General features: G+C 39.4%; 1 protein-coding gene across 8 annotated transcripts in view; it reads right to left on the reverse strand.

The window, feature by feature from the left end:
* The window catches only part of Ehbp1 (EH domain binding protein 1), a 282,868-nt gene that overhangs the window by 79,510 nt on the left and 177,173 nt on the right, over nucleotides 1–26,185 (reverse strand). For all 8 annotated transcript variants that reach the window (XM_026788929.1, XM_026788928.1, XM_026788926.1 and 5 more), the window contains 3 exons: nucleotides 10,823–11,001; nucleotides 10,198–10,246; nucleotides 4,926–5,822 (listed from right to left, as the gene is read on the reverse strand). In XM_026788929.1, the coding sequence (XP_026644730.1) occupies nucleotides 4,926–5,822; nucleotides 10,198–10,246; nucleotides 10,823–11,001 (1,125 nt within the window). The remainder of the gene's footprint in view (nucleotides 1–4,925; nucleotides 5,823–10,197; nucleotides 10,247–10,822; nucleotides 11,002–26,185) is intronic.

Here is a 26,185-nt window from a genome sequence, read left to right on the forward strand (position 1 = left end):
AGCCTGTCTGCCCCTGTCCAGCACTGTCCCAGATCAGCCTGTCTTCCCCTGTCCAGCACTGTCCCAGACCAGCCTGTCTGCCCCTGTCCAGCACTAAGATGACGGGCACACACTTTCACACTCAGTTTTCTTTGTGGGCATTGGGGATCCACACTCAGGAGTTCATGCTTCTTCCTCAGCCCCAACACAAACGTAAGGTAACTTGAGACACATTGCTAAGATGCCCTTCAATCAACTGACTGAGGCACATGGTATTGAGCCATGGGGTGTTTTCAGTGCTATTATGATCAAAACCTGAGAGATAAGTGAACATAAAGAATGATTTTAGTTGGAAAATGTGTTTTTCACGGAAACATTAAAGTTTATCATATAACCATAAGCACCCTGTAAGTGCCACTTTCCCATATACCAAACAGGCTCCAACCCCTTCATGGATATACGGGTTAAGGAAGACATAGGTAAGCTGCACAATTGCCAAATGTATTAGAGACTTAGTGATGGGTCTATAAGTCCATATGAGATGTCGTACCTCCTGTGAGCACATGCTCATGAGATTCATGCTATATTATTAAGTATTAAGAAAGAGTAATCACTAATGAATTCTGATGTAACATTTCTTTTTTCAAAGATTTCATAGATATTTAGATATAAAAAGGTGTATGTCTGAAATTTATAACATGATATATAAAAGAGAAGCAGACATTTGTATAAAATTTAGCTGTGATTAGATCCTACCAAAAACCAGTATCTACATTACATTTTTGGTGTGAGACAATGTAACCTAGTGTCAAATAAACCTTAATACTTATCCTAAGTAAAACTGCTCCCTCCCTCCCTCCCTCCTTCCCTCCCTCCCTCCTTCCCTCCCTCTCTCCCCCCTCCCTCCTTAGTGTAGCTCAGATTGGTCTGGAACTCATGGCAAGCCACCTCCTTCTGCCTCCTTAGTAATGGGATTGTAGGCATGAACTACCACATTTGCCTTGACTCTATGCAAAACTTTCAGATCATAAGGTATGGCCAAAGAACCAAGCATACAAAATACTGTAAATCAGTGGTTATTTTCACTATCCTGTGTAGCACACTAATTATATGGACAGACTCACAGCATAATCTAATCTGAGAGTTAAGTGGGTTCTTAGATATTAGTTCATTGAGTTCATTTAGTGAAAAATAAAACTGACAGTTTAAAATGCCAGGTAATATATCACATGGATAATTATTGGAAAAAAATTCAAAATGAGAATTCAGGTTCTAAGATTATTCCTAATTTTAATGATTAATTAATTTCTATCTTTAAACACATTTGCCTCAAAATATGGTTCATAAGAAAAAAAAATCTGTGTTGGATAGAACTAAGGTTCATCAAATTCTGCAACTGTCATTCGGTAGATATTTATTGGGTATCTATTATGTATAAACTCTGCGCTATCACAAAATCTCAGGGAGATTTACTAACCTAGAACCTTTATGATTTTTCTTTGGGGGAATAGAAGCTTTATTTGAAGGCTACAGTATGCTTTTATTGTAAAAATGACCTTATATAATTGTGCAAACTAATGGATCTTACTGTGACATTTCCATGCATGCATGCATAAACCATGTTTTGATCAATTTTGCCTTCTCTACTATTGTATTTCTTTGAGTCTGACATTCCCATTTCTTTAGCACACCTCTGCAGACTCACCAACGATGGACCTTACAATCTATGCAACCCAATCACAGTCCAGACACGGCAGTCTGCCTACAGATCACAGGGTACTTTAGACGGCGAGACTGCAACGTGCTCCATGCAGTCCTCCCTCAGGATTAGTTCCCAGGTCCCTTGCAGACTTCATACAGATGCTTGCACCATTACACAAAACAGCACAATAGACAGCCTATGCACATCCTCCTGTACTAAAACACGTGGCCTTTACATTTTACAGACTAATGGAAGAAAGGGAGCCTGCGCAGTTCAATTCAGGAGGTATTTTCCCCACTCATTTTGATCGTGCTGGCCTAAACAGATGTGGACCCGGGGGATATGGCACTACCAGCACTAAATGAGAAAAGTACAGAACTCTGACTATTTTCCAATTTTCACACTGACACCTTCCAGTAAAATCAAGAAAACACTTTTGTTAATTAGTATCACTGACTTACAAGAAAAACTAAGATAGTCAAGCTGTAATTCTTAAGTACTCAAATTTTGGGGCTCAGGACCTTTTTACAGTTGTGTTTTAACAATTACGAAGAATACCAAAGAGATTTTCGTGTGTGTGAGATATACCCCTAGATCTTGGCCATTTTGGAAAAATTGAGAAATTTAAAAAATATATTTCATTTAGAAATATCTAAACACATTAAATAGAAACATTTTAGTTAAAAAAAACCCCTGGCTGTAAAAACAAACACAAACTAATAAGGACTGGAACTTTCCATTTCCATTAAGAAAAACCAGTTAAGGGCCCATGAGATGGCTCAGTGAAAAAAAATCACTTGCTTTTCAGCTTGAGGACCTGAATTCGATCCCTGAAGCCCTCAGTGGAGATAACCAACTCCCAAAAGTTGTCTGTGCATGTGTGTGTGAGTCGGTGAGTGCAACCTCACAAAAATAAAAATCTAGAAAGAGAAGAGCAGGAGATTTCCTGATGCTCGTAGTCAGTCTGCTGGAGTACTGGAACCATACAGCCTTCAGAAAACATTATTTTGAGAGGATATTGGACATAAAGTTAAATAATATCACAGAATGTCATTGTTTTAACTTTGAGAATATTTAAAGGGTTTGGAAGAGCTTCATGCCCCTAGTTTTGTTTTGTTTTCCAGTATTAGGGATTGGTCCCAGGGCCTCGAGCATACTGGGCAAGAACTCCTGCTCCGAGTTACATCCCCAGGCTCTCAAATAATATGCTAAGAAGTGCTTCAGAACTGCTGTGTGCTGGCAGACAGAATACTGGGGATTGGGGACTATCAACAATTTTACATCAAAGAGTGATTCAGAAGAGTTGGCTTGTAAAAGTGAAAAAATTAGAAATACCTTATTCAGTTTAGTTTGCTTAAAAATTCGTTTAAAATGATCATTTAAATGTGTTGAAAGTGTGGTTGATAGAATGCTTGCCTCCCATGCCTGAAGTCTGGCTTCAGTCCCAATCACCACACACACTGGGTACGGTGGCTCATGCCTCTAATCCTAGCACTCAGGAAGTGAAGGCAGGCAGCTCTACATGGTGAGCTGGAGGGCAGCCTGAGACACATAAGTCCCCGTCTAAGAAAGAAGGCTGTGGGTTGGGAGACGACGATCTGTGCCCAAGTCTCAAAGAGCACCTGCACATAAATCTAAGAAAAAATCCTACTATGAAAACTGTATTTTAATGGAGAGATGGTTGAGTCATGAAGTACCTAACCCTTTACTGCGTGGGCACCTGAGTTAGACACCTAACATCCATGCGAAGACCCAGGTGTGTGTCTGTGGGACCAGCCCTAGGGTGTAGGTCATGGGCAAAACCCCAGGGCCCAGTGGCCAGTCGCCCAGAGGAACTGAGGAGCAGTTCAGTGAAGGACCCCGTGTCAAAAACACACTGTAAAGACACCCACATCCACACATAAATACACAGCACACAAAATGAAAATAAATCTAAAAGAAAGAGAAAAGCAGACGGCATAATTTTATCAGCAAAGTTTTTATTCTTCTACTTAAATTTTTCTCTCTCTGTGTTACATGTGTGTGTGTGCGTGCGTGTGCGTGCACACACACACATGCTTATCCCTGATAGTAGTGCAGAATCAGAATCAATACAAGAAATATCATGGGTAAGAGTTCAACACTAAGCTATATTCCCCTTGTGGGAAGAAATATGGATGTTACTAGAATCTTATCTCAATTTTTTCAAAGTAGGGTTTTATTTTTTTAGCCCAGGCTAGTCTGATATTTGCTATGCAGCCTGAATGGTCTCAAACTAATGATTCTCTTGCCTCAGACTGCTGGTATTGCATCCTGGCAAGCCTTGGAGGCAGTGAACTTAAGACATAAGGAATGACACAACTGACAATGCTGTTCTATTGCAACTAAGACATCTAAGGACAGGGCTTTGAATGGCAAGGACATAATCTGGCAAGCACATATTAGAAATATGCTTCCATTACCTGCGATACTGAACAACTCCTGAATTTGTTTGATACAGCTAAGGCTGGACTTGAACTCTTGGCTCCCCTGCATCAGAATCCAAGTATTGGACCTACAGGAGTATGTGCCATGCCAAACGTCTTTGACAGTCTAACGGTAAATACTATTTATTATAAGTAATGACATTTAAAAATTTTAAATTACATACATGAGTTCTCTATCTGCATGTACAGCTTTATCCTAGAAGAGGACAACTGATCCCACTATAGGTGGCTGAGCCACCATGTGAACGCAGAACCTCTGGAAGAGCAGCCAGTGCTCTTGACCACTGAGACATCTCCCCAAGTAATGACATTTTAAAAGCTTCATTTATTTATTTTTATGTGCATACATGTGCGCCCGTATGAGTTTATGCATACAGCATGAATGAATGAAAGGCATGTGCAGAAGCCAGAGGCTGTGAGACTTCCTGGGTTAGAGTTACAGGAAGCTGATGGGTCACCACAGAGGGCTGGGAACTGAACTTGGGTCCTCTGGGAGAGCGGCAAGGGCTCTTAACTACGGAACCATTTCTCCATCCCTAGGAATGACATTTGAAAAGCTGGGATTCCTTGTCCTTCAACCTTAAAGTTGGACTTTCAAAATTCTAATACAAACTTTAAATATATAACAGGTGTAGTATTTTTTTTTTAACTTTTCTCCGATAAATGAGACCTTACTTTCATTCTTGTATAATATCCTTCAGTGTGCTGTCAACACAAAAGAAGAGAAAAGACAGACTAGCTATTTACTAAACACATACCCATCGCCGTGGCCCACTCACCTGAACTGTTTTGGTGGAGGGATCTGCATGATGTAAAGTGTTTCTGTCCGCATCTGGATCAGACTCTGACAGCCTCAGAGAAGTACATATTTTTTTCGTGAAGTCTGTATCTCTATTGCACGAATATCCAAGTTTAGAAGGAGGGGATAAACCTGGCTTTTTGATAGCCGATTCACCATCCGATCTGCATTCTAAAGGTCTGGAATTCTCTATTTTCTCTTGTTCCAAGTTACTGCTGGTATTTACAATCTGAGGCTTTTGCTCATAAATTGAGGGTGGAGACACATCCTTCTTTTTACCACTGACATGTAAGTCACTCAATTCTAAGTTCTCAGCTCTCAGGAGCCTCTTCTTGCCCGACAAAACCAGTGCTTGGGCTGCATCTGTACTGGAACTTACCCCAGGGTCATCGGACCCTGAAGTCCTTCCCGAGCTCTGCTGGGACCTGTGGGGCTCCGTGTCACCTTTAGTCCTGGCAGGAAGGCAGGAAGGGGAGGCTGTGCTTGGACTCAGGTGGTCATCTGGGGTCTGGTGCTCACTCTCGGACTCTCCTACCCCACTATCAGTGACAAACACAGAGTCGTCCTGCCGCAGGAAATCCACTGCCCCACTGGCAGGCCGCTGCGGCTTGGGCTCCCGCTGCAGGTCGCTCAGCTCCGCGTAGAATTTTTCTTGATCGACAGAACTGTTTGTGTCTGTTTCATAATTTCCAACTTTATATGTGCTTTTACTGCTGTTTTCTTCTATCTGAACCACATTTAGCTCTTGACCGCTAAAATGGGCCCTTATTTGATAGAGATAAGTCATAACAGTCAGTTTGTCAGGGATTGCTAATAAAACCATATCAGAAGGTTCCAGTAAACGGGAAATTCCAATGCTGGCAAATCCATCATAAGCCTTCAAAGAGAAGAAGGGACAAACAAACATGATATACTGAGCAGCTCAGACTCTATTTTAAAAAGAGCAAAATTCTAAAGCTTCTTGTTATTGTAGGGTACATAAAATTATTATACTACAAGAAAAGAATCAAATTTCAAGTAAAAAAAATGAGTTAAAAAGGAGAAAAGGGGAAAATCCTACTAAATAACATATTTATCCACGAGCATAATCTAAGCAAGAACGTGTGTTAAACAAAAGTCTTCAAATAAAATTTTATTCTGAGGTATGAAGAAATGTTAGGATAGCATGTCCCTGCTTCTATCATCCCTGTCCGTCCCTTTTCACAACCACGTAAGTACAGCGAAGAACACTGCATGGCGTTCAGAGAACTAACTCACACTGTTGGCTTTGAAATACAAACAAATCCTATTTAACCTTAAAGCGCAGAGACGCTTTCAAATACACACTGAGGGATGGTTTGCAAACGAGCACAGGGACTTCATTTTCCTTCCTGTGTTCTGGAAAAGATGAAGTGCTCTTTACACTGCGACGTAGCTGGGCCTGTGAGGCTGCACTGTATTATTTTGTTAGCCTTTAAACGCCTGTGGTACATCAGGTTTTTCTGGTTTTGAAGCACCAAAGCTGTTTCTCAATTTACAATTAATTATTGCTATCCTGAACTAACCCCTTGAAACAGCACTGTCACTAGGAAGCATTCAGAGTCTCCCTGAAGGTTTAGGTAGACTTCAGAAAGGAAGGACCCTACACACACGCTATTGCTTTTACATGTTAAAAATCTCTGTTCTTGACAGCAACCTGCATTTAAGAGCACACTTAATATTTCTCTTAAAAGAAGTGTTAGGAAATTATTCAATCAAAAGAATTTTTGTGCTTTTATAGTAAATTTATGCCTTTGAATTTAGTCTGTATTCTTCTTACAGCTTTAACAAAAGTGAAGAAAGAAAATAAAAAATAAATTGTGCTATTAAGACCTATTCAATTTCCACAGAATAATGCTTTATAATACAGATACTTCAAAATATCTGCTGGAGAGGCGGCTCAGTTGATGTGCATGTATAGACTTGTTTGTTCTTTTACATGTTTTAAGAAAATTAAAGTCATTTTCTTCCTTGTGTGTCTTGACTACCTGACTGACAGACATCAACAGCAGGCCGTCAGGAAAAGCACCGCAGGCAGTGCTCTGAACACTTCCTAATTATCTGAAACACAACATATTGGTCCAGTGCAGATGCCACAGCTAAGCACCCTGATACTGAGTTCTTTCTCCAGACCTGAAAAAATGATCAGCTTCCTTGAGAGCAAACTCCTGCTGGTGTTTTACTCCATGCAGCAATTCATTTTAGGCACACTAATTGCACTTTAAAACAAACCAGGTTTCTTATGCATGAGATAAAAATTTTGCCAAAGAATTTTCCCACAGATTAACTTCTGCTATGGTCAATCACGTGTTGTGATTGCATGTGAAGAAGGAAGACGATGTTGTTTGTTCAAAAATATTTTTAAAATCACTTATCTATCATCTATCTTTATCTATCTATTTCTCTTTCGTCTATCATATATCTAGTGTGTGTGTGTGTGCATTATTAGCATGTGCGTGCTGGGAGAGGCTGGGAGAGAGGGTGGATAACTTGTGACAGAACGTTCTCTTCCCAGCATGTGACTCTCTGGGGCAGAACTAGGGGTGTCAGGTTTGGCAGCAGGCACCTTTACCCCTGAGTCAGCTCAACAGCCAAGGTTTTTCTCAAAGGAAATTGTCTTGTTTATTCCGAGGTGTTGGTTCATTAAGGAAGAGTCACTGACAATTATATTACAAATGAGAGCGGAACTTAAGACAAAGATTTTGCTTCTTGGCTACTCTGACAGCAAAGCTTACCACGGAGAACCGTGCACAGCAGGACAGTACACCGTATAAGGTAGTGTCTAAGATGTTCAGTGCCGACGTCACAGTACATAACACTGTAACTACGTATGTTGACACGTACTGAATAGTGTAAGGAAAGAATCAGTGAGGCAGAGGCAGGCGGATCTCTGTGAGTTCGAGCCCCGCCTGGTCTACAAGAGCTAGTGCCAGGACAGGCTCCAAAGCTACAGAGAAACCCTGTCTCGAAAAACTAAAAAACAAAACTAAAAAAAAAAACAAAAAAAAAACCTTATTAAAAATCAAGATAACTATCATAGAAGAGCTATTGGATACTTGGGGACTGAACCGGCATCTAGCCATACTAAACACTTACTTAGATACATTGCCTGTCTCAAGAAAACAGGTAAATGGAATATTCTTCCCTAGGCAGCAATGTGTAAATCCACATGTAAGTCCATGTTACTTAAACCTTAGTGAAGTTCTATTTATAATTAAAAATACATAGTTAGGCAAAATCAACAATGTTTCCTTTTCAAAAATTAGAATAGTAAAGAAAAGCTCTACTTAAAATGTAATCATCATTTAACTGATAGGGTCTTGCTCTGGTGCCCAAGCTAGTCTTGAACTCACGAGCGCAGGAGCTCTCCTGCCTTACAGGTGTGTGACACCACTGACTGGCCGTCAGTAGTTCATTCTACAATGCCGACATCTGCATGCCATCTAGCAGGAAAAGGAAGATAAAGAAATATCACCTCCACAGATATAGTTTAATTAATGAGAAAAAAGGCATTTCCCTTTAATAAACACAGGCTTTTTAAAATTATCTAAGAAGTAATTCATGAGATGGGTTTACCTTGTAGAATGTCTATCAGAAAGTGCTAAGGAGTGACCCCAGTGCCTTTAAGCTTTCTTCCACTTAGTTAAATTCCTAGCTCCCAAAGGCAATCTCTATGAAGAATAGGGACTAATTTTCAGAGACTACCCCTTTGGGGTGGCATATTTCTACTTACAAAAAAAAAATGACACTTTTAAGTGTATTATAACTCTACAATGTGGATCAAGCAAAAAATCTGCTTTGATTTAAATTCTTGTTAATTAAACTTCTACCAAGATTGTAAGATTTAAAAAAGTGATAGTTCCTCTAATTTAATGATTTAAAGTATATTAATTTTTTGGTCCCTACCAGTAGTTATTTACCACCTTCCTCTCTGAGATCTTTTGGCAATGAACTCCCTTCCAAGAAGAACATTTTATAGCTACAAAGCACACAAAGTAAAAAGAGCCAGTTATACCAAAAGTACAACCATTAAAATACAAAACTGAATTTGGGAAACAGTAAAATGTGTTTTAATTAACACATTAATTAATGTATGTGTGAATATGCACACATATGCACATGTGCACACAATTTCATGTAGCCCAGGCTGACCAAAGACCTTGAACTAATCCCACTGCCTCCAGACCCGGAGTGCTAGGATAGCGGGAGTGTGCTACCATGTCCAGTCAGTAATGAAGAATTTGAAGAAGTTCTAAAGTGTCATTTGCAGAGAGCTCCAAAAATTGTAGTCAAATATGAATATATATGATTTATACAGGAAACAAAACCTTTGGCATGGCTAACACAACTGTAACTTGTCACGAGCTTTACAACTAAAGAAAAAACACAAGTTCAGTCACAGAATTATGGCACAATATAGTATAAAAAATATGTTTTCCTTCAACTGTGTCCAAGGACTTGCTGAATTCTACATTCAAGGACTTGCTGAATCCTATCTGCAGACAGACTTAAAGATAGAATCTACAGGTTAAAAATGCCTATTCTAAGATAACAATGACACTGGCTTTCAGTTGAGAAATTCAATTCAATACAAACACTGAGCATGTATTGTGAGCAGACCTTGATATTGCTTTCTCCGCACACTGAAATTACATATACAATACTGCACACAAGATAAACAGATTCATCAGTCTTAGCCAAAAGTCAGCTGGCCCACAAGGCTCCGGCAAATCTCCATGTAGCCGCTCTGAAGCTGATGGGATCAATATCCTCAGTTAGGAAGTTCTGATCGAATAATTATATATGAAAAATATGTATGTTTAACTAGGAAGTAAAAGAGCCATTGTTTATCACTGCTTTGCATTTACAAGCTTGTGTATGTTTTTCTGCTTATCCTTTAGGTTCCTGCTTTCATCTCCTAAAATATTTTTCTAAAATTACATAATAGTTATGAAAGCCTTGGATATATTCTTCAAGGTAAATGTTGCACTAAAAGCAATATGGGTTAAGAAATACTTAACAGGTAATGACAAGCATGCACGGACTCCGACGTCTGCCTTGCACTGGGATCCTTACAGTCCATGACAACCTATGCATCGGACTTAAACTGCAGAAAGCAGTTCACCTCTGTAAATTGCAGTTATGATCTCATCCAACACCACTGCCTTTCTCAAATTAATAAAAACTTGCAGCGAAGTCAAAATTGAAACTATGCCCTCTCCGGCATTTCTTACCTTTTTATTGTTTTCTTTAATATCTTGAGGATTCAGAGACTTGTAGTCACTGAGGGAGAAAATGGCACAATGAGTATATATAATATTTGATAAAAAATAACTAAAACAAACTGAATATAAAATTTTGATATTCAATATTATCAAAGGGTAACTAGCAATTTCATAGAGGTTCAATCAACAAAACTAATAGTGTGGAAAATTGAAGAAATAAATAAATAAACAGTGATTACATATTTCATTGCCTGAAGCTTCCCATCTAAAAGAGAAGTTAAGGCAGAGGAACAGAGACTAGCTTTAACAATGAAATTTAGCATGAGATAATCCCTTATTAACAATATACAAAGGGCTACAGGCTTACTTGTCTCTTATTTGAACACTAATAAAAATTTCATAATAAAGTCAGTTTTTAATAAGATTAAAGAGAAAAATCAATTTAAAAAATAGAAAAATAATTTTTAGGTACTGAGAAAAAGATTGGTTTCCTGGCATATACTTCTCAAAAAAAGGAAAGTTCTATAGTTCAAACACAGAGATAGTCAAGTATTGTAGGATACATGCTAAGAAATTATTCTATTTTCTTTTAAGAATGCCCATTATTTACAATATTTATGACATTTCTACTTACATTAAGTCTGGTCTAAAGTGGTGTAAGATTGCACAAAAAGATAAACCATTTCTCCACGACGTAGTAAAGTTAGTGATTTTCACACCCCGGTAGTTTTTTGTAACTTCTTTGCACCATGCAAGCAAGGACTGACTAGCGTTTGGCTTTTGCCCCAGAACAGGACTTGGTATTGGGCTTGGCTAGAATATAAGAAAAAAAGAAAAAAAAAAGGGTGGGAAGGGGACATTAAAAGAACTTAATGGAAGATAAAAATTAACATTAATTGACCTAACTAGATCATTTGAAACCTTTGATGTCAGTCAGGTCCTTCAAAGCTGTCAATTCATGACAATTGTTGCCTCTGAGAGCGAGACATAAATCTTAAGTTATTATCTTCAGTTTTCGCCCATGGCATTTGCCTGACAACGAGGTAGATAAGCAACATTTTAAAGTTTGGTAAGAACAAGTCATGAGTATCTTTGATGGAAACATCATGTTAAAATATTTGAATAGGGAAGGCTAAATAGCTGTGCAGCCCTCACATACTAAAGCGGGTTCCCCAAATGCAATCATAAACAAGTAAGACTGGATAAAAATAATGCTTTGAAGTCTAACCGCAGCAGAAACTGTAGGGCTGCAACTGCCTTCAGGTACTGCAAATACCCTAGTGGAAACACCAGTCAGACTTACATGTAAAACACAGCACAACACAAGGATAACCTTATGAAAACATCCTACCTATATAAATTTAACAATAATAGAAATAGTTTTAATTATCAGTAATAGGCACATTTTGGTGACAATAGCACACAACAGTATATATTCTGGATATGCTCAAAATATCTTTAAATTATTACTGAGAGTGACCGTTGAATAGTGGAGTTCATCGTATGTATTCAAATATTAAGCACATGTTTCCCTTTGTCCACATATTTAACACCATGATGGTAACAGAACCTTTGCAGACATTATTCCATTATTATTGCCTGGTGTTCTCAGATATTTGAACGAAAACCTTCCATATAACTTCTCAGCTTACATCTTCTGTCACCATCATTATAATACATCCCACCTCCATTATCCAACTCCAACAGTACTTCTGACTCCTCCTACCTTGTTCTAATTTCCCACAATATCCATCCATCTTCTTGTGGTCTATATATTTACATTATACTTACTAGTTATGGCTTGTCTGGCTGTACTAAAGGAAAACTCTTTTAAGTCAAGACTTTCAATTTGCCTTGTCTACTAAACTATCTTAAGTTTCCAGATTAATTCCTAGTGCACAGTAAATAATCAGTTTTGTTAAGACACAGAATAGTACCAGACCATCACCACACAGCATCAGCACCACATCATCACCACACAGCATCAGCACCACATCGTCACCACACAGCATCAGTACCACACAGCATCAGCACCAGACCATCACCACACAGCATCAGCACCAGACCGTCACCACGCACCATCAGCACCACATCGTCACCACACAGCATCAGCACCAGACCATCACCACGCACCATCAGCACCACATCGTCACCACACAGCATCAGCACCAGACCAGCACCATGCATCATCAACACAGAAGGTTTTTTTTTTCTTTTTTTGACGCTCCTTTCTACCTTCAAAGGCCATGAATTTGTTTATGAAAATGAAGTGACTGGCGGGTGGGAGAGCTGGCCCTAAGGTCAGAAGAGCTGGAGAGTTGTCCCTGACTTTCACCAGCTGCTGCACTCAGGAGATGGGGAGTTTTAGTAGCTATGAGAAACTATAGTCCCATTTCTTTCTGCTCTACTCTCTTGTACAGCTTCTCCCTCTTCTGCAGTCTCCGCTTCCTCCACGGCCACGGCCACGGCCACGGCCACGGCCACACATTCCGTTGGGATTTCTCTGGATGGTTTTCTTCCTAGCCACACTCGGGCTCATTCGCTCTCAGGATTCCACTATCACTCCCTTGCGGATGACTCCCAAATGCACGTTTACTGTTCCAACTAGCTCAAGATGACATTTCTGGCTGGCTGTCCTTCCTGCCATGTAAAATTTGAACTCAGTATGTTTAAAATCAGAATTTTTCCTTGCAACCTGCTCATTTCCATTGTGTTTGAAAATAATACTACTATTATCCCAACTGTATGGATTTCAACCTCAGAATCATTTTAAATTCTTCCTTTACATATCATTTCTCACTAGCTAACTGAAGGGCAATTATTCATGTTATGGCTGTGATCTTTTGTAATCTTGTAATCTAATTCTTTTTTGCCGTAGTCTTCCTTGTTGAAGACTCTCCGTTTCCTGACCCATTATCAAAGCACAGCATTCTTACAACACATCTAAAACATCTCTGGTGGTTCTTGACACATACAAAATGATACCGCCACATATGCACACTAAAAACCAGACATGCAAAGAGCATTTACTAGTACAATTCACCATTCTCTAACTCCCGATGCTTTCCTGCCTAAACCACAGCTTCCCCATCTCCAGACTGTCATACAGATCATCACTTCTACTTCAGAATAACTGCTGTCATACACACAACTGTGACAATGCCACATGCTTCCTTAAGGATTCAACTCAACTGTCATTTGCACAAAATCTCAACCTAATTCCCCGTCAGTAGGCAGGAGCCCCTTTCAATGTTCTTTCGATTCTTTGTGTCTCCTACGGCTCTTCTTTGACTACCCTATTATTTTCCATGGCTCTTACGTGGTGTGGTGTTTCTGACTACATTATGTCTGATTCTCAATAGAGCATCTTCTTAATGTGTTCATAGAATACATGCTGAGTATCAAATACATAGTTACATATGCCTCACAAGCCCATGGAGATAGTGATGGCTGTTTCCAAAATACAGTCTAGGAAACTCAGGCCACACAGGAAATATATGCATCTACACCAAAGTATCTCCACACCAAATGCCAGGCTCTCTCTCACTATGCATTTCACATTCCAAGATAATGCAGCTGTAAGACCTCGGCAGACGTTAGGCATTTCTTGAAACTAGCCAAGGTCATAGTTAACTTCTTTAGAACTTAGATCACTGCCCTATATATGTTAAATTAATTGTTGTAATAAGTCCCCAGGCAGCTGCCTCACAATTTTGCTGCTCCAGGGGCTGAAATAAGAGATCATGAATCAGACCATCCTGGGCAACATAGCAAAACCTGGTCTTAGCAGGACTAAAGCAAACCAACACATAAATGAAAAGTAATCTACTCAAAACAACTCAAAACTCAAGAGGACCTTGTAAAAACCTCTGCCCATTCTGTTGGACTTTAGATTTTAGATAAGAACTAGAAAAGAACTAATGAAGCCCAGTTCGGTAATGCACGATTATTGCTAAAGCTGATGGGGAATTTGATCTTTATGTGAGGATTCTTGGAGACTTTCCTCAATTACTGCAGATCATGGTTAAAGAACATTGGCTAGATATGATTTCAGCATTTGGTAAGCCGAGAATAACAGCAATGGTGAGAACAAGAACATCTGCATCTGTATTATTTGGGTATCTCTGTCCCCATCTCCCTCTCCTGCTTCTCCAAAGTGACATCACTTCATCTCTCTCCTCTTCCTCATTTCCTCTGCTCTCCTCCTTCTCCTCCTCACCTCTGCCCCCCCCCCCCGCTCTTTTAACTAAGGGCTCTGGCCCACTAAGTGGGGAGTACAGGCCCTGAACTCCTTATCCTCCTGCCTTATCAGAGAGTTGGAGTTAGCGGTGTGGTTACACCAGTATATACACGCTACAGACAGACCGCAAGAATCATGCAAGCAAGGCAAGCACTCTACCAACTTAAGCCACAACCCTCCCTGGCACTTGCTTTGCTCCTATAATACAAGTGAATTATAATGCTATTAGATAACCCTAAGGTTCATGGTGAGATTAAAAGAATACTGTCAAGCTACAGTTACATTAACATATTTTTAAAAGCAGAAAAAAATTGGAAAGTTTTTAACAGACATCCAACAATTATTCCAAAGCAGAGCAGTGGAGCAGTGACAAGTCAGACAGCACGTGAAACAAATGGGAGTAAAAATGTCACCCTTCTCACGAAACATTTGGTTTGGAAGATACAGTTATGCTGCAAAAATATAGCATTTATTAGTGTATTTATATATAAGTAGTTTATTTACTGTAATTTTGAATGAATATATATTTCTAATTACTCAATTTTTATTTTCAAATATTAATATAAACAAGTACTTTTTGGGAGTACCAATGACTCTAATATTATTCTTATGGTAAAATACATATAGACTAATATTTATCATCTTAGCCTTTTAATAAGTGTATAGATTCAGGGTTTTACATTCATCAATGGCATGTTCATAACAACTATTCATCCCCAGAAGTCTTCTCATTTTGCAAAACTGAAAAACTCGATGCCTGTTAAGCAACAGCTACCCATTTCCACACACCCCGGCAGCATGTGTGCCTATGTGGGTCGCCGGGGATCAGACCAATGGCACTGAACACCCGGGCTCTGCACTCTAGAAGTGCACAGGGCTCTGAATTCTTCTGTTCCCTTGCTTGCCAATGCCTAACACGTCTTGAAACAATGTAGAAATTTTAATGTGTGTGGGGTTGTTTCTCATTGTGACTTTGATTTGCATTCCCTAATAAATAGTGATGATGAGTATCTTCATAGAACAACTGGCCATCTGTATGTAGCGGAGAAGGCGCATTCAAATCCTTTGTACATTTCTAACTGGGTTGTTTTACTTTTCTTGTGTAGGAGTTCTTATACATGTAGAGGTTAGTTCCTTATTAGATGTATTATTTGCAAATATTTCCTCCTTCTTTGTAGGTAGCCATTTCACTGTCTGCTTTGACTCTTAAAAGTTTAAAATTCTCTTGTACTCAATTCTGCCTATATTGGTTGTTGCTGTCTCTAACTTCTGAGTAATAATCAAGAGAAACCTTTCCCAGTGATCCAGGGCTGTGAACCTTCTACCCCATGTTTTCTTCTAAGATTTTTTTTTTTTTGCTTTCAGTTCTTAAATTTAGGCGTTTGCCTATTAGTCATAGGAGGTTGGGTAACAGTCCCCCTTCATTGTTTTATGTATAATACTCACTTTTCCAAAAGTACTTGTTGAAAAGGTGGCTCTTCTCTCTGAAGAGTCTTGACTCCCCTGTAAAAGGCACTGGCCTCGTCCTATATAAGGTGTTTGTTTCTGGTAATTTAATATACCATGCTTTTGATAGCTGAGACTTCTGCAGTAAGTTTGGAAGTTGGGAAATATATTTGTTTTTAATTTTTATCAGGATTTTTTTAAAAGAACTATTACTGGTACTCTGGCATTCTGTTTGACCATTAAGATGGTGTTTCTTCTCTCTTTGTAAAAACTGTAATTGGGATTTTGATGACTACATTAAATCTGTAGATTACTTCGAGTTGTGTTTACATCTTAGGCATCATAACAATATTATTTTCAAGAGCACGGACGTGGGATATCTTTCCAGTTTGTAACGTAATTCCTTTCAAAAATTCTTTCTAGTTGTCAGTTGGGCAGTCTTTCAACTTCTTGGTTAATTTATAAATTTCTTTTTTCTTTCTCTTGTTCCTTTTGGACATGGGATCTTAGGAAGTCCCAGGTTGGACTTGAAGTCAACAATAACCTTGAATTTCTGCCCTCCTGTCTCCCCCTCTCAAGTGCTAGAATTACAGCCTATGCCATCATATTCAGGTTTGTGCAGTACTGGGGTCAAACCCGGAGTGGCAGCTTGCGAGGTGAGCATCCCACCAACTGAGCCTCACCCCAGTCCTAGTTAAGTTTATTTCTAAGCATCTATCTCTTATTGATGCTATTGTAAGAATTATTCTTACTTCCTTTTTCTGATTGTTCAGTGTCAGTACTCAGAAACGCAAATGATTTGCTGTTGTCGTTGTTGACTTTATCACTTACTGTTTTACTGAATTTATTGATTTTAAGGTTTTTGTTTGTTTTGTTTTGGAATCTTTACTGCTTGGTACATGTATGCTCCCATCAATTCAAACAATTTTACACATCCTTTTAGATTTTGACAATTTTTCTTTTTCTTGTGTAATTACACTAGCCAAGATTTCAAGTTCTACATGAAAGACAAGTTCCAAGAGTGGGCATCCTTGCCTTTTTGTGACTACAGAAGGAAAAGCTTTTTTTTTTTCTGCTTGTTTTTTGTTTTTTGAAACAGGGTTTCTCTGTGTAACAGCTCTGGTTGGCCTTGAACTCAGAGAGATCTGAGGCCTCTGCCTCCCCAAGTGCTGGGATTCAAGGCGTGCACCACCACCGCCCAGCACAAAATCATTCTTTATCTATGCAATATGACAGTATCCCTGAGCTTTTCATAGTGTGACTATTATTATGTTTGAGGGCTTCTTTTGAACCCTACTCTGTTGAATGTTATTATGCAAGAGTGCCTGATTCTGTCAAATGCCATTTCTGCATTATTTCAGATAGCCACCTGTCTTAATTCCTACAACGAGTCAATACCGCACACGACATGGACTGATTTATGTTGCATTCTAGTAAAAGCTTACTTGTCCACGGTGCAGTCTTTTAAAATGTTGCACAATCCAGTTTATTACTATTTTTGCTGATGGTTTTTACAATATTCATAAAAAAGCAATGATGATCTATAGGTTTGTTTGTGTGGTTAGTAGGGCAATGCTGGCCTCATATGATGAATCAAGGAGTGTCTTCCCTCAAGTCTTCAGAAAATTTTGAGAAAAAATGGTGTTACTTCTTAGGATATTTGATAGAATGACTGTGAAACCATTTTTGTTGCTAGGGGCTATTCTCCCCGCCGCCAGCCCCACCCATGGTCTTACTGCGTCCCATGGACTAGCCTCGGAATCAATGCCCTTCGCCTCAGTGTCAGAGTGCTAGGGTCGTCACAAAAGTGTAATCCATCACACACAGCCTGTTGGGAGATGTTTGATTACTGAGTCCGTTTAGAGATCTGTTCGCATTTTCTACTTCCACTGGTTTAGCTTTGGTAGCTACTGTTCCTGTCTATTTCATCTAAGTCACCCAATTTGTTGGTGTGTGACTGCTCACAACACTCTTAGAATTCTCTAAATGTCTGCTAAGTGGGTAGCAAGACCCACTTTTTCTTCTGATTTTAGTAATTTGAGCCTTCTCTTCCCCCACCCCATGCATATAGTTAAAGTTTGCCAATTTTGCTCATGTATTAAAAGAATCAACTTTTGGGTTAAGTTTCTCCATTTAGCTCATCTTTGCTCTAAACTCTATTCCCTTTGACTCTGGGATTGTTCTTCCTTTTCTACTTCCTTAGGGCACAAAGTTAGACTACGGTTTAAAAATACTTGTTTTTTAAATATTCTGCATGTGATTGTATGTGTTGTGCATGTTCACATGTATATAGGTGTATATGCATATGTGTGCATGCATATGGGGGCCAGAAGTTTATGTCAGGTAATGTCCTCAATCTTATAGATTGAGATAGGCTCTCTCACTTGAACTCAGAGTTCAAAGATTCAGCTAGTCTAGCCAGTCAGTTTGTCCCTGCTAATCCACCACCACTTTTCCCTCCTGACTTTAGGGACTCTCTTTAAACCCACTGAGTCCACTTCATGTTGCCAGTTCACGCACAGGTGTAGGGACATCGCTGAAACATGAGTAGTCCTCTAATTTTAACTGTATTTCATTCTTTTTGTTTATGAAATACATAGATTTTAGCCACAAATGAATATAACTTATATAATGAATTTCCCAACACTGAGCCTTTGGTAAAACAATACTAACTTGATACAGCAAAAATTTATTCAGGTATCATTTGGTACCACTTTCATGCATTTATGAAGAGGGACATTACAAAAGTTGAAGACCTAGTAGTTTCACTAAATTCCTGCTTTCTCTAAGAATCCTTAGATAAATTGACAGACACAGATAAAAAAATCAAACAAAACAGAAAGAAGAAAATGCCTGTGGAGACAACAGCCATCTTTAATAACAGGTTTTTCAAGTAAGCAAGTGTCACGCTTTCCTCCTGGATATGTGGATGAAGGCACAGACCTTCCCACTAGAATCTGGCTCTGAGTCTTCATAAAGCATTATTCACCCAATAGCTCTATGCTTCACCGAGGGGTCTGGAATGGCTCTAGCCACACTCTTCTATCTATACAGACAACACTTGAATTAAAAGGTTGGACGTTCTCTTTCTTGAACTGTCTTACTGTCTTAATTGTCTTTATTATTATTTAAAAAGGTTTAAAATCTCTCATAAAAATAAAAATCCACCGGAACAATCTTTTCTAGTTGTAGGACTGTCATAAGCGACTCTCAATTTTTGGCCACTGAATACAGCTACTTAGGGAAGTCAAACCCTGTGCTCAAGCTACCCATGGAGACTCAACAAGTAAAGGCCTGAAAAGAAAAACAGAACCACAGCAAGTTCCACTTACTATGCAGGGTTTTTAAAGAAAAGGTTTTTCTCTGTCTTGGATAAAATATAAAAGTAGCACGGAGTAACAAAACGTTTTATTAATGCTTACTGTGAAATACTATGCAATTCAAGTCTTAATTAAATATGCCCCAACCCAAGAAAAAAAAAAAACCCAAACCCTAACCAAATTGCATTTGCCACCAAATGACTAACATGTACACAACAGTTGGAAACTGTCAAAATATTTTACAGCTCAATTGTAATTACCAACCAAGTCTAAGCATGCCCTTGGGTGGGCGCTTACCACATTTGAGGGCTGCAGAGCATCAAGCGGCAGTCACTTTCCTGCAATTCCTAATTTATACATTTACAACTCCCAAATACCTCCAAAAGTTTTACTGTCATTAGTAAAAACACTCAGTAAAATACCAATATGATATAATAACTTATCATTTTCATCTATTCACCAGCCAGGACAACCTTTAAAGGTTATTGGCTAATCTTTTATTACACTCGAATATAACTAATATTTATGCCTGGTGATGAGTCATAAATGCGTACAATGATTACCAGAGTATTTGTCTTTGAAAAAAATGTATCAAAAGATTTGGAGACATAAATGTTTTATGTTGTCCTTATCACAATGGATGTAGCCAAAACTAAAGGGGAAGGTGTGACTGGGGTAAAGTGTCAATATGGAAGTGCAGCTGGTGAGTCTCCAGAGGAGTGAATGCAGGCAGCGCTTGCCATTTGAAGTAGGACAGCATCCAGCCACTCTTCCCTCCGTACCAGCAAGTGTACAGATTGGGACTTTGCAATTAGCCACACTTGGTATCTCTTCCCCATAGACAGGAAGTTTTTAATTACAAAGCACCAGTGGCATGCACTCCTGCTAAGGATCATGTACATCCATAGCCTTTTTACCACTCCAGGACAGACAGACAAGTAGGATATACTATGGAATGTACAAACTGCTTTTCGGTTTGCCTGTGAATTAATAAAGTTTAAAAGAACTAAATAAATTTTTATTAAGGTTCTTGGAAATACCATAATCATGAACTATTAAAAGGAAACAAAACATGATGATGATTGGCACATAGTCAAAATAGCTACAGGTCAGCTCTTCACACTAGAAACTTTTGTCTTGAATAATATTTGGACACAAAGTTTGTGAAAATTGAGTATATATTCCAGTAATAGTGTCTAGGCAGGAAATATCCTATTATTTTATATGTTAATATCCATAAAAGTTGTAAAAACACTTTCTTAGAGACATATGCTTACCTGTATGCAAAGCATATACAAATGCATTATTGTATATTGACCATATCATAAATAGAAATTTTCAGAGAGAATATAAAGATGAAATGAATAATATAAATGTTAATGGATTAGAAACCTTTTTTCTTATGATAAAAATTGAGGAGAAGGAAATATAGCAGATAACCATAAGTAGTTCAAGATCTCAAGGTCTACTTCTAAAGTATGCTTTGTGTGGCTTGAATAGTTACTTCTCAGCTGACCGAGCTACTTCTCAAAAATACAGAAGTCAGAATTCAGAAAGCATAATATTGGCTGGCTCAGCAAATCAGGATCCTCCTCCTTGTGCCACATAAGAAGGTTTGCCGCTCTCCACTTAGTAAAGCTCTATTCGCTGATGTCAACTGGAGTCATAAACTACTAACCATTTTCAACTTGCATTTTAAATAAAGGTAGAAAATTCTATTTTCAAGTTATCAAACTGTAAAGATTATAAAGACTTTTTAAAAATACAGATGACAAGGAACACTTCAGCAATAAAGTAAAATGATGGAAGTATGTTTGTAGTGTATTTTGTTGCTAACCCAACACCTATTTTCCTTTGGAAACAGGTAGGGTTTTGTGCTGCATTTACTTTTGAACTCGCCTTCCAGGCAAAGACTGTGTTAACAAAGCTGGGTGACACAGTCCTGGCCAGGGTGAAAATTCTATGGGATTATGAATGTCAATACAAATGAAAATCACGTTCAAGCTCTTATTTACAGTTTTTAAAAAGCCAGTATGGTTTCAGATTCCACACTGCAGTAAATACTCTGAGGTATCACCATTGGCATGACAGAAGAGTACTGACAACCACTGGAGGCAGAGAACCTACAAAAATTGGTTTCTCACAGGTTTGCTGCAGTGTAGAATCTGAAACCATGAGTTTAAATTTTATTCCATCAGAAGCTAGTGGCTCACCTTGTCCTTACAAACTTTGCTTCTCTTAGCTCTTAATTTTAATAGTATATAAAAATTGTTCATTTGGTAAATTATTTCTTGAATTATACAGATCTTACACATGTTAACATAACATATAATGATATAATGTTTAAAAATATTACCCTAATACCAGCCCTAACTCTTCAGAAAAGACTTTAGAAATACTGGAGAATCTCAAGTTCAAAGTGGCAGATCAGAGATTTTCCATTTTTGTTCAAAAGCAAAAATTTTACCATTAGTAATTAATCTTCTGTTTTTCAAGGATACAAAAATCAAATAGTAGTGAATGAGCAGCTTGTCAGTCATTCTTTCAAATAAAAATAGTATTTTCTGAAAAAGGCATCCCTGAGCATGCAATCCATCACCCAGTGCTTTTCTGGGTCTCACAGCGCTGCTTCAGAGTACAGCAAAACATGTGCTTCTCATTTTACTTCACAGAACAGTAGTGGCATGCATACACAAAAAGATCAAGACTTTAAAAGTCAGCAATGTTAGCTGATTTATCAACACTCCCCTAGGAGCCTGGCTTGAAAAGCAACAGCACGTGGCTATTTTGAAGATGGTCAGGGAAAGCATCTGCCCCAGGCTCCCTGTTGAAGGCTTGGAGGGTCTGCAGCTGGAGGCACAGCAGAAAGGTAACTGCATCGCCACGAGGGACGTGAGACCTAGCAGAGGTATGGGTGTGCCTGAATGCCATGTCTTAGAAAGGTGTGTGGGGAACCTTCCATCTTTGCTTTCTGTCCCATGCAGCCAACAGCCTCTCGCCCTTGCCGGGTTGCCTTGATCTGCTACCTTACCTCAGCCCCAAAGCAATGGAGCCAGCTGACCCGAGGACTCAAATCCCTCAGACTGGGAGCCAGACACACCTTCCCTTTGTTCCCTCAGGTATTCTGTCCAGCAATAAAAAATGGCTAATTCATCCATGGAGAACATGATGACCATGACTTTTGATCACGCTGTGCAAATGTTCGGTTAGCAAAAGGCAAGTCTTATCTCAGTCTCACTATGCAATTGGTCTTTCCATTTTCTTCAAAAACTCATCAGAATTTTGTGGGCCCTACTGATCACACTGGAAATCAGCTGACTAAGGGGATCGGCTCAGGGCAGATGCTGCGTGTTTTCCAACCATGTATTTATTTCCCACGGGATACTAAGCCCTGGACTAGGCTCCTCGAGCACAGGACCTGAGTGTGGATTCCCAGCAGGCACAGTGGTGCATATCAGCCCAGCAGCACAGTACAGCAGCAGCGTTACCGCTTTCCATCCTCATGATCACACACAGCTCTACGGAGAGCTGAGACGCAGTACCATATCAGTTTTGTATTATATATATGCAATATTTACAACTTGAACCCTAGTGAGCTGGAAGTCTTCTGTACTCAAAGTTTTCAGAGAATGTTACTCCTTCAATGTACACATATGCTATCCCCAAGAGTACTCTGAGGGCTGTCAGATCTATCAGTGGAAAGAGCCAGGAACCATTCTTCTTTGTGAATCTTTACTAAATCTCCAAATCCCACCGCAAAGATCTGAAAACTGCTAAGGAGGGGGGGAAAGATGCAAAGACATGGTCAGGAAATGTCTTTTAGTCACTATCGGGAAGAAACTGTGAGGACAGCAGGAAAATACTCTTAGAGCAGCAGCACTTGGTCATGCAGCTGCATGCTCTGTGCTGCCCTAAGAAACAAGTACCATCATTACCCTTATTTTACAAGCGAGTGCTCTGAGGATAGAGAGGGGAAATAGCATGCTCTGGTTATTAAAGGAGCTGCTGTGGTCTCTGTGATTGCACACAGAGTGCAGCTTACTCTGTGATCACAAGGTATCAAGTACCCCAGATTTGACCCAGGAGCCTTAAAACAATGCAGTGGACAAAGAACTCAAAACCGCTCTCCTAGACTGGAGATCTGAATTCTAGTGTGTTCCTAAGGTTATTGTGTGGTGGTGGGGCTTTGGAGACTGACTACAGGTCCTCAAGCATGCTAAGAAGGGGCACTACCACAGAGCTACAGCCCAGAGTAGGTTTTAGATAGTAAAACAATGAAGCCAAGGAAGAATTCGATTAAGATTCATTTAAAATACATTGAGCAAATACTAAACACAAGGAATACACATTATTAAAAGTGAGACCTAATTTATCAAAGTCTTACACTTTTAGACAGAGTCTGATAGAAGGCCTCCAGAGCCATTTTATCTCGCATATTTAAACCTGGTGTGCTTTAAAGTAATAAATTAAGTGGACCCAAATAACAAAGAAGTTTAATGGCTCTTCTCTTGAAACAAAAATAAAACAAAAAAACCTTGGGCTAGAGACATAGGAACACTGGCTGCTCTTCCAGCGGTCCTGAGTTCAATTCCCAGCAACCACATGGTGGCTCATAACCATCTATAATGAGATCTGGTGCCCTCTTCTGTCATGCAGGCATATATGTAGGCAGAACACTGTCTACATAATAAACAAACAAACAAAGGTGCCATAAATAGCAATGTAGTATGCTAGTATTTTTTTCCTGATTTTTAAAACTTTATTATTTTATGTGTATGGGTGCTATGGCTACGTGTATGCCTGTGCACCACTGTGTACCTGGCCTATGGAGGCCACCAGAAGGCAACAGAACCCCTGGGGCTGCAATTACAGATGGTTGTGAGCTAGGTAGGTGATGGGAATTGAACCTGTGTTCTCTGGATGAGCAGCCAGTGCTTTTAACTACTGAAACACCTCTCATGTAGTCAAAGGGGGGGGGGGTCTTAAACTCCCGATCCTCCTGCCTCCACCTTCTGAGTACTGGGATTACAGGCATGTGATACCACACCTATTATGCGATGTTCACAGGGAAACCCAGGGCTTTGTGCATGCCAGGTAAGCCGTCTACAAACTGATCGACACTTCCCGGCTCCCATTTTTTCATTTAACAAAAATCTACTGACGATTCCTAAATGTGAGACTTGGCAATATAATGGCAGGGAAAACAAGTGCCTGTATCATGGTGTTTATAATACTCACCAGTAAGAAAGAACTTAAGAGTGGCTAAAGATTTTATTTAAAAAATATGACATGCAGGGTGATGGTGGCGCACGCCTTTAATCCCAGCACTCGGGAGGCAGAGGCAGGCGGATCTCTGTGAGTTCGAGACCAGCCTGGTCTACAGAGCTAGTTCCAGGACAGGCTCCAAAGCCACAGAGAAACCCTGTCTCGAAAAAAAAAAATATGACATGGTGTTTTAAAGTCATTTTAAAAGCTTCCCCAACAGGATTTGCACGTAAGCTTTATCCAATAGGTTTCCAAAGCTACTTAAAATTTTTTTCTCTGTATTTTATTTTTTTAATTATTTATTTATTTATTATGTATACAATATTCTGTCTGTGTGTGTATGCCTGCAGGCCAGAAGAGGGCACCAGACCCCGTTACAGATGGTTGTGAGCCACCATGTGGTTGCTGTGAATTGAACTCAGGACCTTTGGAAGAGCAGGCAAGGCTCTTAACCTCTGAGCCATCTCTCCAGCCCCTGTATTTTATTTTTTTAAAAAAAGAAAACAAACTATCTTTTTTCATTTTACAAACCAGTCCCGCTTCCCACTCCCTCCCCTCCTTCCATTCCCTTCACCTACTCTCCCTCCTTACTCCATCTACTCCTCAGAGAAGATAAGGCACATTGCTTTGGGGAAGGTCCAATGCCCTCCCTTCCATATCTAGGCAGAGCAAGGTATCCACTCAAAGAGAATAGGTTCCCAAAAAGACAGTACAAGTAGTAGGGATAAATTCTGGTGCCCCTGCCAATGGTACCGCAGGCTGCCCCAGCCATACAACTGTCACCCACATTCAGAGAGTCTAGTTTGGGCCATGCTGCTTCCTTGCCTGTCTGGCTGGAGTTGGTGAGCTCCCATTAGCTCAGGCAGACTGTTTCAGTGGATGAACCCATCACGGACTTGACCTTTTTGTTCATATTCTCACTCCTCCCATTCTTCAACTGGACTTTGGGAGCTCAGTGCTCTGATGATGTGGGTCTCTGCCTCTGTTTCCATCAGTTGCTGGATGAAAGTTCTATGGTGATGTTTAAGATATTCATCAATCTGACTACAGGGAAAGGCCAGTTTGGGCCCCCTCTCCTCTATTGCTTAGGGTCTTAGCTGGGGTCATCCTCGTGGATTCCTGGGAATTTTTCTAGTGCCAGATTTCTTGCTAACCCCATAATGGCTCCCTCAATCAAAGTATCTCTTTCCTTGCTCTCATCTCTGTCCTTCCTCCATCTAGACTATCCTGTGCCCTCAAGTTCTCCTCCCCCTCCCTCTTCTTAAAAACTTTTAAACTGTATTTATTCACTCATGTATGTCTAGAGGGGCAAGGATATGGCACTGTATATGTGGAGAACAATGTTCCAGAACTGATTCTTTCCTTCCACCGTGTGAGTCTAGGAGTGGGGAGGTGGGAATTGAACTCAGATTGTCTGGTGGCTTTATGCACTTTTACTTACTGGGTCATCTCCAACTACTTTAAAATTTTCCTTAATGTCAAATTCACAAGGACTAAATTTTAAGTAAATTAATTAGTTTATGATTTGTAGGATACAGTTTGTGAACTGAGTCACAGGTTCAAATACTGTATTAGTCATTATTTTGGCACAGCTCTATGATTTTCAATTAGTTTTGTCCTGGTACCTATAATTTCATACTTTTACAATAAATATGTAGCCAAATTAAACTTATACTTGAAAATATGCTGGTTTCCAGTATCCCTTGGATAAAATGCAAATATACAA

The sequence above is a fragment of the Microtus ochrogaster genome, unplaced genomic scaffold (assembly GCF_000317375.1).
Source record: "Microtus ochrogaster isolate Prairie Vole_2 unplaced genomic scaffold, MicOch1.0 UNK9, whole genome shotgun sequence".
Classification (NCBI taxonomy): Eukaryota; Metazoa; Chordata; class Mammalia; order Rodentia; family Cricetidae; genus Microtus; species Microtus ochrogaster.